This window comes from Petromyzon marinus, chromosome 40 (assembly GCF_048934315.1).
Source record: "Petromyzon marinus isolate PM22_M1 ecotype Great Lakes invasive population chromosome 40, UKy_Petmar_22M1.pri1.0, whole genome shotgun sequence".
Classification (NCBI taxonomy): Eukaryota; Metazoa; Chordata; class Hyperoartia; order Petromyzontiformes; family Petromyzontidae; genus Petromyzon; species Petromyzon marinus.
Window position 1 is genome coordinate 9,523,767 of NC_133706.1, and position 12,331 is coordinate 9,536,097.

At 52.7% G+C, this 12,331-nt stretch overlaps 1 protein-coding gene across 6 annotated transcripts in view; it reads left to right on the forward strand.

Moving 5' to 3' along the window:
* The window catches only part of LOC116950762 (E3 ubiquitin-protein ligase NEDD4-like), a 126,190-nt gene that overhangs the window by 68,291 nt on the left and 45,568 nt on the right, over nucleotides 1-12,331 (forward strand). For all 6 annotated transcript variants that reach the window (XR_012946474.1, XM_032968802.2, XM_076073108.1 and 3 more), the window contains 5 exons: nucleotides 3,283-3,333; nucleotides 5,645-5,706; nucleotides 7,539-7,638; nucleotides 9,267-9,436; nucleotides 11,128-11,251. Coding sequence is in view for 5 of the 6 variants with exons in the window: in XM_032968802.2 (XP_032824693.1) it covers nucleotides 3,283-3,333; nucleotides 5,645-5,706; nucleotides 7,539-7,638; nucleotides 9,267-9,436; nucleotides 11,128-11,251 (507 nt within the window). In the remaining variant the exon portion in view is untranslated. The remainder of the gene's footprint in view (nucleotides 1-3,282; nucleotides 3,334-5,644; nucleotides 5,707-7,538; nucleotides 7,639-9,266; nucleotides 9,437-11,127; nucleotides 11,252-12,331) is intronic.

The window sequence follows — 12,331 nt, forward strand, 5'->3', positions numbered from 1 at the left end:
AGGCGGATGTGGCCCGGCGGGGTGTCGGGCCACAACAAACGATCGCTCTTCGTGTGCCGTGTGGGCCTTCATAGGTACTCGCTCATCATAGCACTTTGCCCCAACTGTCTGTCTAGGCAAGGGGCTCGGCTGCCGGCAGCTCTGGAGCAGCGTGCGGCTCTTTCAGGGCTCCGGTGCGGCTCTTAGTTGTTGTTACGGAATTACAAACAAAAAAAGGCTCTTCATGTTATTTTGATTGCTGACCCCTAAACATGGGAGTCCAGTTCACCATGAGAGTCCAGTTCACCATGAGAGTCCAGTTCACCATGAGAGTCTAGTTCACCATGGGAGTCCAGTTCACCACGAGAGTCTAGTTCACCATGGGTGTCCAGTTTACCATGAGAGTCCAGTTTACCATGGAAGTCCAGTTCACCATGGGAGTCCAGTTTACCGTGGAAGTACAGTTTACTGTGGAAGTCCAGTTTACCATGGGAGTCCAGTTTACCATGGGCAGGGGTCGGCAACCTGCGGCCCCATAGCGTCATGCGGCTCGTTAAGGACCGCTTCGTGACATTAATTAACAGGGACCACCACCGCCTCTCGTATTCACGTTGCATTGCGTCTCGTGAAATACGTTATCGAGTTTTCGTATATTCAACGAATTAGAATAATAAAATGGCTCGTTGTTGTTTTGGTTGCCGCGACCCCCTGGCATAGGTTATACGGCTGATCTTCGTGTTGCATGTGGGTGGTAGGGACTCAAGTTTCAGAACTCTCCGGAACCACTTGTGGAAGCGGATACAATCCGGTTCTGTGACCTTTATCCTATTATTATAGCTCAGCGGACAATTCTCTCGCCCTTCACATATTTGTCTCTCCACGTGCACATCCAGTCGGCCGCATCGCCTTCTAGCACTGCATGATTTCATCAGCATTGGTTCGACAGAAGAAAATTCTCGGATTAATTTCAACATTCAACGTCTCATCAGTACAGTCAGCCTGATAGTGTCCAATGCTGGTGAACTGCCCAGACGTTCAAAGGGCCCCCCATATTGTCTGTTTTGCCATGTTTCTTGACATTTATAGATTTCACCGATACACCTTCAGCTCGAAGCAAAACTGTACGCAGAAATCCGTGATGCGAATTAATAGCACGCTGATCGGTCATAATCATGAATCTAAAAAAAAGGTAAACTCAACACAATCGTCAACAACAGCGTGTGACCTTAAAAAGAACACAGCAGTTGACGTTTGAGGCAGTCAAAGACACATAGAGGGAGGCGAGAGAAGGTATGGTATATTATCTTTCCTATACACAGGGTGTCCCATAAAGTCAGCAATCATAGGAAAAATAACAAGACAAAAAGGCAATAATAACGCTTTTATTCACGGAACGTGCTCAATGTGTCCACAATTGTTCCTGACACACAACTCCAGGCGAGATACCCAGTCAGCAGGCACACGGTAAATGGTATCAGGGGTAACGGTGTCACGTGCGTCAATAATGCGCTGCCACAAACGTTCAACACTCTGAATTTTCTCTGCATTGTTGACCAGAGCCTTCAAGTTTGACCCCCAGAGATAAAACTAAAAACTCAGCGGTGTGAGATCAGGGCTTCTCTTTGGCCATTCCACAGGCCCTCGACGTCCTATCCAATGACTAGGGAAATATGAAGTCGTTATTTTTCCCCTACGATTCCAGACTTATGGGACAAGCCCGTAGCTTCACTGGCTTCGTTGGTTCAAGCAGCAAGGCTCGTTAATCCCCGCCACGCCCTCTGCGGGATGCACGTGGCGTCACGCAGCCCCACGTTGAATATTCCGATGTTGACGGTCGGGGCCGACTCCGGCGCGAGTCGGTTCGTCTTTGCCGTGACCGGACACAGCCCTGTCGGCGCCAGCTCACGCCCGCCTGCCCGCCCGCCCGCCCACGTACAACGTAATCAACCGTCGGCTCTCAGTCGTTTGTTGGGATTCCTCGCTCGTTGTTGGCGCAGCCGATGGACCACGATGAGCTTTCCGCGCGTCAAGTACCGAGCGTGTGGCGTCACGGTGAGATACACCGCGGACGGACGCGGCCGATCGATGGCGTTGCTTCGGGCTCTAGTTGCGTTGGGCCCCATCGGTGGTCGCCTCGGTCGATGGAATTTTAACGGCTGAGCTCGCGTTGACCGCCGGCGGAGTGCCGGGTCGGTCTACGTTCGCGTTGTGTTAAAGAGGGTAGAGGTACTGCAGCCTTACAAGCGATTTCTCACGCCACTGCTGACAGGAAAAAAAAACTCCACTGGAGGGACCCACAGAGAGGACCACACTGGAGGATATCCCAGTCAACGTGCAACGTTGGCCCAACGTTGCACGTTGACTGGGACTTTTATTGCTCTTTCGTGCTCGCCAGACACCTTGGAAGAGGGGTCGGTGTACACTTTACCCCATCAGACGCGACCTGCAGATCGATTGACTGATTGTGGTGTACTTTTTTTTTATACTGCTGGGTGGATAGAGGGTGATGGTGGGGGGCAGATCGATTTGAATGGTCGCCGCGGTGGAGAGATGCTGACTACCTCGCCTGCTATGCAGGAGGTCGTGGATTAGTTCCCGACCCTGATGCCTGTATATTTGGAGTTTGCGGTGTTCTCTCTGCCCGTGGTCGCGTGAATTTTTCTCCGGGTCCTCCGGTTTTTCCCTCCACATTTAGAAACGTGCGTTTGGATAATTTGGCTGCTTTACATTTCCACGTGATAAACCACTTCCTTGAGCTATCATTTGTGGGCAGGTCGCTTCTGAAAAAGATCTGTATAGCTCAGTGGGCCTTATTTGGTAAAATAAAATAAGAATATAGTTGAATAGAACTGAACTGGTAACTTCTGGATTGCAAGTTGGGTAACTAATATCCACAGCCATAGCGAGTTATATACTCGACGTGGTGTGCTAGGCCTTAAGTAAGTTACACGTGACCAGTAGCCACAAACTATTTGTGCTGGATGTGGGGTGCCGGGTGTGAAAATATTTTCAGGGTCACAGACCCAGTCAGGCAGACTCCGTTGAAATGCAGCCCTGTGGTGTGTGTACCTCTATCATCGTGTGAGCAGGGCTGCCACAGTGACAGCTGCAGTGGGGACATTTTAAATGTTGGAAATGTTCCACCGCCTCTCCCGTGTCATGCCACCACCTGGCCTGGCAAAGTGCACCTGGCCTGGCACAGGCGCCGTGGCCGACGTCACCGTCACTTCGCGGTGAACGGCGGGTGCTGGTTTTGGTCGTGAGATTGACTCCGCCGGTGGTGGCCGTTGTGTTGTGCGTTAGACGCGAGATGATTTCCTGGGACAAGTGGACACCTCCCTCAGCCAATTGCCGGTGAGTCAGCTGCCCTTCCACCCTCGTCTCGCACCGTCGAGTGTCGATCGACGGCGACGCTCCTCATCACTGGCTCCAGCTCGTCGCTCTGTTAAACCTCCACCTCGTCGCTCTGTTAAACTTTACCTCGTCACTCACTGTAGATGACCGTCTCTCAAACTACAGTTATCTTGATCCACAACCACCACCACCACCCGGCTTCGTCTTTCCACATCTCCCACTTTACCTCCGTGCATCTCCAACTTAAGCGGTTGCAAGCCACACGTGCCCGATGATGTGTCGAGTGATCACACCTGACACACACACACACGTGTGCAAAAGATCTCAGTCTTCGTGTGAATGAGCTCTCTGCATGTTTACAACTGATGACACCACCGCAAACAACAACAGCAGCCACCAGTTCGACACTAAAGTGGTGGTGACATCACCGTGGCGCTTGTACCAGATTCGGTGCCCTCTGATGGCCACCACTTTTAGAATCGAAAGTTTGCTTGCAGGAGGTCACGGACACTGGGTGTTATGGGTTAACTGACTGCGATTACTGGCAGATACTCCATCTGCGGTCCCTACTGTGCCACCTTCACCTCAATTTAGCCGCCCGACGCTCTACTCGTTGTGAGCCCTCCGCTTTTGCTGGAGAGCGACTGTCTCCAATTGCCCGGTAGTGTCGTTCACGAGCCGCCTGCTCCACAGGGGCCGATCTTGACACTGCTTTGCCGGTCATCAGCAAGTCAAATTACCTCCAGATCCTTCTTGTTCTGTACCACATCAGCCCATCTCTTCTCCAGCCATGCCGTGCCCACAGATACGACTTCTATCTTAAATTGAATCTCTTGCAACGTCACACGGGACACGGGTGTACACACTCGCACACGAGGTGTCTTATCTTTTCATCAATGCTCTCCCACAAGTAAGGGCTATTGTTGAGCCAAAAAAAAAACCCGAGGCGTGTGTTGTCTGTAAACACTTCATTAGTACTGGAATGGAGTAGACTGGTAAGCGTGGAGAGGCAGAGGTTGTGCCCCCAGGGTTTGAGGTTGATACTGCACACCACCCAGCATTAGACAGAGATAGTCGAAAGCCTTGCGACTCAGCTGGACCTTGCTAGTTACGTAACTGACAACCTTAAATACATTTGGCCTTCAATACATTTGTTCGTAAATACACGTGTTCGTAACAAACCGTTGTTATTCATGAACACTGCATGTTTATTTATTCGTAATGCCATTTATGTATCTATCCGAGCAACCCTCATTGAGTCTGAAGATTATTAATCAGGACAGGCATCACTTTCAGTCTACGGGCCAAGACCCAAATCTTTTTTCTTTGCTGGTACCACCTGGGATGGGCACAAATGCAGTTGTACCAAACATTTTCTAATTTCTGATGAAAGTGACTCTGCAATGACCTTGTTCACTCCGTCTTAAGAGACGGGGTGCTCAAAGTGGGGCCCAACTTGGAAAAAGCACGCTTGGGTTACAAGCGGCTCCGAAAACTTCGCGTGTTAAATCGCAATGTGATATGTACGCTCGCGCATAATCCACGTTTATTCGTCGGGAACACACACACAGCCTGGATAACTATGTGGCACTTTCTCGCGGTACCAAAGTCTGCTCTGGCCGCATGAGACTCACCTACGGGGTGTGGCTTTACGCAAGAACTTCGAATCAAACGCCAAACGACCGCACGTCACGCGGTATCCACGTCACGCGGTACCCACACTGCCCTGCCGCAGTGGAGCGTAAATATCAGCGAAAACCCCCTCCCCCTAGGCCACCAGTTTTCTCAATCATTTTTTTACTTGAACGGCCACAACAGGTTGGGTCAGCCTGGCACGTGCCCTCGGCAGGCCTCGACACATTGGGTTCAGGCTGGCACGGGGTGGTAGCGGCTCGTTAAGGCGACTGCTTCGCGACGCTCATTCATCAAGGACCACCAGCGTCTCGTATTCACCACACGGTGCATTGCGGCCCTTGGAAATATTGAGGGTTTTGTTTTTGTTTTTACCGAATTCGAAAAAAAAGAATTTCTCTTCTTGTTATTTTGGTTTCCGAGCCCTGCGCCAGATGGATTGTTGCATCGCAGGACCGCGAAAGACGGCGATGTTTTTGGGAGGCCTTTGTCCATGATTGGATTGACCACAGTCTAGCACCCACGTGCATAGCGGCTCTTGAAATGTTGAGTTTTTATCAAATGAAAAAAATGGCTCTTCTTGATGCTTCTGGTTGCTGACCCCTGGGCTAGCACGTGCCCTCGGTCGGTCTCGCGCTGTCGTCTTGAACGCGAACCTCTAAATGCCCTCTCCCTGCAGACAGAAGACCCGTCGAGGGAGCGACCCTACACCTTCAGGGACTTCATTCTGCGGCCGAGGAGGTGCGCCGCTTGCTACAGCAACCTTTTGTTACGAGCCCGGCGACCCATACCAGATCGGGCCAGCTTCGATAGGCAGTGTCTCATCAGCAGGGTCGGACTTGCTTACATCAATGCTGGTCAACCGCCAGATGTTTCCATCGCCAGAAGGCCGCGTAGCCGATGAGATGTGTAAAACAATATTGATGTTTTTGTGTAGAGAGATAGATTGGTGAAGGTGTATTATCTGTTAATTCATTTTAAGACTTACATTCATCACAGCGATACGGGTTTTTTGTGTGTGTTAGCCACCCGAAGTATGCGTGTGTCAAAGTGGTAGCCTAGTGGGGAGCGGTAGCTTAGTGGTTAGAAGGCCACACTACAAACCTGGGGTACCTGAGTTCGATTCCAGCTCACGGCCAGCATCACTGACAAATACCGTATCTGAACCCAATCCTGGGCCTCCCCGAATTCAGTTCAGCCGTAAACGGGTACCCGGTGTGGTATGTAAACATCAGCACTGGTGGGCAGGTCCTCACCACACCACTCCTTGGTCTGCAGTGTTGGCCTTCATAAGTTCTATCAAACAGCACTTGCCCCGACAGTCTGTTAAAGGCTAGAGTAAGATCTTTGTCTCTTTTTTGTATATATATCTGTATCTGTCTTCTGTGTGTGTGTGTGCACACAACTGCGTATTTGTGTGTGCCACCTGCATGCCTGCTCTGCGTTTGTTAACAAAACCAGAGGTGACGCTGGCAAACAATTTGCCACGTGATACATTGTCAAAACAAAGACGAACGAGCTGCCTACCCAGTGAGCCTGGAGCTCTTATTGATCACGAGATAAGCGCTTGTTGCCAGAGCTGAAACCGCCCCCCCCGCCCCCCCCGAATGTGGCCCAACCATATCAGGTTCCAGGGAGTTCAGCGGGGTTTGAGTTTGGAGGATAAGGACGTCCTTGGTTTGGGCACCACGATGCATCAACAGCCGTTATAGGCTGGCGGGCAATTGTAGAATCAGAATATTTGATACTGCAGGAAGAATCCGATGAGCTGTCAAGCTCTTTTTCACAGATTTCCAGTGGGCAAGAACGTTACAACAATAAACAGTATACAAAGAAACCATGATAGTAGCGCAAAGTTCAAGAAAGTTAAACAAATCACCCAAACACATACAAACAAAACTAAACCATCCCCATCCTACTATTCTCAGCCTACTGGAGGTATTAACATATTTTTCAAACGCGACCAGGCCACAAACGATAGCTCAACAAAGTAGCTTATCATTTGGACATTTATAGCAGCAAAATAATCTAAATAGTCCAAACGCATGTTTGTAAATGTGTAGGGAAAAACATGTAACGCGTTCCTTAGGATCAGTAAAGGAACACGCAGGACACCCGCGTGAATTGACGACAGGCGACTTCACTCATGGTTAAATGTGGGGCAATGCAGAGGAAAAAACACCTAACTAAATAAAATAACAAAACGTAGAAGTGCGAAGCTTAACACACCCATAAACTATTCGAGTCTAACGAAGATATACATTTTGTATTATTGATAGTAATAATGCCACGTGGAGTGGTGGCGCAGTAGTTCTTGCACTCCGCTATGCATCTGGCGGCCCAAGTCTAGTTCCCAGCCACGGCAACCGGTACCTGGACTCGTTCCACCTTCACCAACCTGTACTTACCAGCGTGGTGAAGTATGGTCTGGTCAAACAACCCCCGTGACCGACACAGTATGGGGGGGGGGGGGGTGGTAGAGAGAGACCTTAACCCAGCAGTGAATTTGACAAAGGGCTGTAAGTTAATTGTAAATTATGGCACTGATGATGACGATGCTGTTCCCGTGCCAGTCACAAATCGCGGGTGAAGGGCTTCCTCCGGCTCAAGATGGCGTACTTGCCGCAGAACGGGATGAACGAGGAACCGTCCACCCAGACCGAGGATTCCGACGTGGGCTCTCACACCCAGCACCCAGCAAACACTCACACCCAGCACCCTAACACTCACACCCAGCACCCAGCAAACACTCACACCCAGCAAACACTCACACCCAGCCAACACTCACACCCAGCACCCTAACACTCACACCCAGCACCCTAACACTCGCACCCAGCACCCGGCAAACACTCACACCCAGCAAACACTCACACCCAGCACCCTAACACTCGCACCCAGCGCCCTAACACTCGCACCCAGCACCCTAACACTCGCACCCAACAAACACTCACACCCAGCAAACACTCACACCCAGCACCCAGCAAACACTCACACCCAGCAAACACTCACACCCAGCAAACACTCACACCCAGCACCCAGCAAACACTCACACCCAGCAAACACTCACACCCAGCACCCTAACACTAACACCCAGCACCCGGCAAACACTCACACCCAGCAAACACTCACACCCAGCAAACACTCACACCCAGCACCCGGCAAACACTCACACCCAGCAAACACTCACACCCAGCACCCAGCAAACACTCACACCCAGCACCCTAACACTAACACCCAGCACCCGGCAAACACTCACACCCAGCAAACACTCACACCCAGCACCCAGCAAACACTCACACCCAGCACCCTAACACCCAGCACCCGGCAAACACTCACACCCAGCAAACACTCACACCCAGCAAACACTCACACCCAGCACCCAGCAAACACTCACACCCAGCACCCAGCAAACACTTACACCCAGCACCCTAACACTCGCACCCAGCAAACACTCACACCCAGCAAACACTCACACCCAGCACCCAGCAAACACTCGCACCCAGCAAACACTCGCACCCAGCAAACACTCGCACCCAGCAAACACTCGCACCCAGCACGCTAATCACCAGCACCCAGCAACCAGCACCCTAACAGCGCCGGAATGCTCGGCGTTGACAGAATTCCCTGCGACCGCATGAAGGGCGTTAATTTGATCAAAGCGAGATTTTAGCGACGAAAATTGTTCGCCGACAAAGTGTCGTTGGACGCTCTAAGCCGGAGTCAGGGCTGCGAGTGGACGGGAGGTCTGCAGGCGCGACGATGAGCACGACTGCTGCCCCCCCCCACCCCGGCTCAGGATGGCTTCACAAGGTCCCCCCCCCCCACCGACTGGGACTCGCCCGAAGCCCCGCAAGTTGCCGTCGACTCGACTCCGACTGAAATGCAAACTGCCGACTAAATCACCACTATCATAGAGGGTTTTTTGTTGGGTCGGATCGAGTAAATATATAAATGTGTCGTTGAACCCACCACCGCCCGACACAGCCAACTAGCAAGGGTCGTCGCGTAAATAGAACGTGGCCAATTCGTCACTAGTACAGCACTACACCGGTGTGTTGGAGAGCCAAGCCACAACATTTACAATCTGAGCACGACGTTTCGGGTGATGGCGGGTTTCAACGACACATTTATATATTTACGTGATCTGACCCAACAAAAAAGCCCTCTATTGTGGATGATATTGGTCGCGAAAGCCTGCTGCTACTACTACGTGTTAAACTGAATCACCACTGCCCGTGTGACGCTCCGCAACCCCGTGACCCACGTCTCGTAATCCGTCGACGCGCCCCCCTCCCACGCAGCCCGGCTGGGAGGTGGTGGATTCAATAGAGGGCGGCGGGAGCCAGCGGCCGGGCCAGCAGCAGCAGCCGGCTCTGCCGCCCGACTGGGAGGAGAGGCAGGACAACCTGGGCCGCACCTACTACGTGAACCACAAGAACCGCAGCACCCAGTGGCACCGGCCCACCGTCTTGTGAGTCTACCGCTCCCCTTTACCCCCCCCCACCCCTGCCTCCCGCCGCCCGCACTGGTTGGGAGAGGGTGGCGAGTTGTTGACTACCTCGCCTCGTGTACAAGAGGTCGTGTGTTCGAACCCGACCCTGCCGCCTGTGTATTTGGAGTTTGTGTGCTCTCTCTGCCCGTGGTCGCGTGGATTTTTCTCCGGGTCCTCCGGTTGTTAGAATCAACATCACGCGTTTAGAGTAGTCGACTGCAATACATTTCCACGACCTCGCCTGGTATACAGGAGACCCACAAAGACAAATATCCCCCTTGTCCCCCCCGTGGTTGAGTCAACACGCCTTCAGAGTATTCGGCTTTTGCTATACATTTCCACGTGATCAGAAGCCACTTCAATCTTGATTTGAAGCTTTCGTGACTGCAGGAATCCATGCTCTTTGGTTCTTTCTGTAAAGTCACGTAGTTAGAAATAAAAGCCACTTCGTTGAGCTATCATTTGTGGCAAGGTCGATTATTTAAAAAAAAAAGCTAAAAAGCTCAATGGGCCTTTCGTGGTAGAATAAAAAGTTTAGCCTTAGTTTAGAGCAGTGGTTCTTAACCTTTACTTGCAGCCTTGCACCCCTTTCGTTCCCAATCGTTAAGAAACACATCGGTTTGATGAAACAAGGAAGTTGTACTCACGTGCCCGTACTTCATTTGTGCTTCGATGATTTACCTTCTCAACAAACCGGGCCACGTCTCGTACCCCCAGAAAGGGCATCTCGCACCCCCAGCTGGTGCGTGTACTCCAGGTTAAGAACCACTGTTTTAGAGGATGGGGGAGCGTGGGAGACTAGGGGGTAGGCACCCCTAGCTGGTGCGTGTACCCCAGGTTAAGAACCACTGCTTTAGAGGATGGGGGAGCGTGGGGGACTAGGGGGGTAGGCACCCCTAGCTGGTGTGTGTACCCCAGGTTAAGAACCACTGCTTTAGAGGATGGGGGAGCGTGGGGGACTAGGGGGTAGGCACCCCCAGTTGGTGCGTGTACCCCAGGTGAAGAACCACTGCTTTAGAGGATGGGGGAGCGTGGGGGACTAGGGGGGTAGGCACCCCTAGCTGGTGCGTGTACCCCAGGTTAAGAACCACTGCTTTAGAGGATGGGGGAGCGTGGGGGACTAGGGGGTAGGCACCCCCAGCTGGTGCGTGTACCCCAGGTTAAGAACCACTGCTTTAGAGGATGGGGGAGCGTGTGGGGAGTTCACGAATTTGTGTGATCCACCAACCCTAGTCTCATGAGGCCAGGGCAAACGTTTCACTTGTCGGGGAACCACCCGCGGGGTCACGGGGTCGTGGACTGTCACCCGATTAGCACGGTTGGCTACTTACGGTGCGAGAGAAGTTGAACATGCATACGTACAAAACTTCGGCGGCTCCCAAATGTGTTCATGTGGCCAACAGCACCGGATTGCGGGGTAACCGTCTGAGATGAGCGGGGCTAGTAAATCGTTCGCTCTCGTTCGCCGTGTGAATAAAGTTTCGCGACCATCGGTGGTCGCGGTTTCTGCTCCGGCTCATGGACGCCCTCAGTGCCGCGATCGTGGCTAAGGCCCGGTGGAGGCGGCTGTGGAGGCGGCGATGGAGGAGGCGCCGTTGCAGGCGACGACGATGGCGCCGTCAACGGCGGTGTCGGTAACGGTGGTGTCGGTCGTCCGTGCGGTGGCGCAGGGACCCGGTGGAGGACGTGCAGGCGACGGAGGAGCGCAGCGACCAGCAGGCCCAGACCGTGTTCTGCTCGCGGAGACAGATCACCGAGGACTCGGACTCCGGCGACGTGCGTGACTCCGCCGACGTACGTCGCTTCCCCCGTACACGGATGAGGGCGTGTTGGCCGGCCATGGGGTCACGAGGTCACGGGGTCACGGGGTCGCGAGGTTAGGCAGACAGGAAGCCAGGAGGTCAGAGGCGGCAGGACGACAATGAGCCCGTGAGGTTGTGGTGCCAAAAGTTCACAATGTGAGGAGGATATAGGGAACGATGAGGATGAATATTTGCAGCCAAGAGAACATCTTCACTTCATCCTAGTTTAATGATAGATGATCCTCATGGCGGCACCCCGGGATACCAAATAAATGGCCTAGGCAATTAAATACTTTATTTCTGGGACACTATTTTTTTCCAGGGGTGTTACTCAACTCCGGACGGGGGTACCAATCAATCCGAAATCAGTGCCAATCCGCGATGTCGAAACGCAGCGAGGACGCTTGCGCCGAAACCCCGAACGTTCTTACGCACCATAGTGGTGCATCGTGTACAGCTCGTCGAGATGAGCCGATTGCCGCATCGCAGACCATCAACAGACTAAAAATGACTGCATCACGGACATTGTGCGAGAGCCGGGGTACTATGGTGGGACCCCGGGGTACCGCCATGAGGTTCATTTACCAGTATCCCTCGCTTTATGCGGGTTTGTGTGATTTTGCACTGTGTGTATATATATATGTGGCCAGCGTATTTCTACCTAAAACGCACTATGACAATTGTGCGGCTTTTGAAGTCACTCGGCTGCGGCTATGCGGTGGGACGCGCGACAACACCTCGCGCCGTACTGCCTGCGCAACTCGGCAGGCAGCTGTCTCGTGCGGTTTCGCTCTCTCGGAGCGCATGTGCCGCGTGCGGCGAGGGAGACCCGTGTATTTACACCGTGGTTTTGCTGGCACAGTGACGAACGGCACGACGGTTGTGCGTGGCGGGTCAGCTGTTGAGGTTCACGAGAACTAGGGCCTTTGTTGAACGCTAACCGGTGGTAACCGTTTTCGGGATTGATCACCGGTTCCGAAGGTCCCAGGACCGGTAAAGCGATTCCTGAGGGCAAATATCCTGCGGTGAAATGGAAATGCGCCGGTGCCGCCGTGCGAAATGCCCGCTCGCG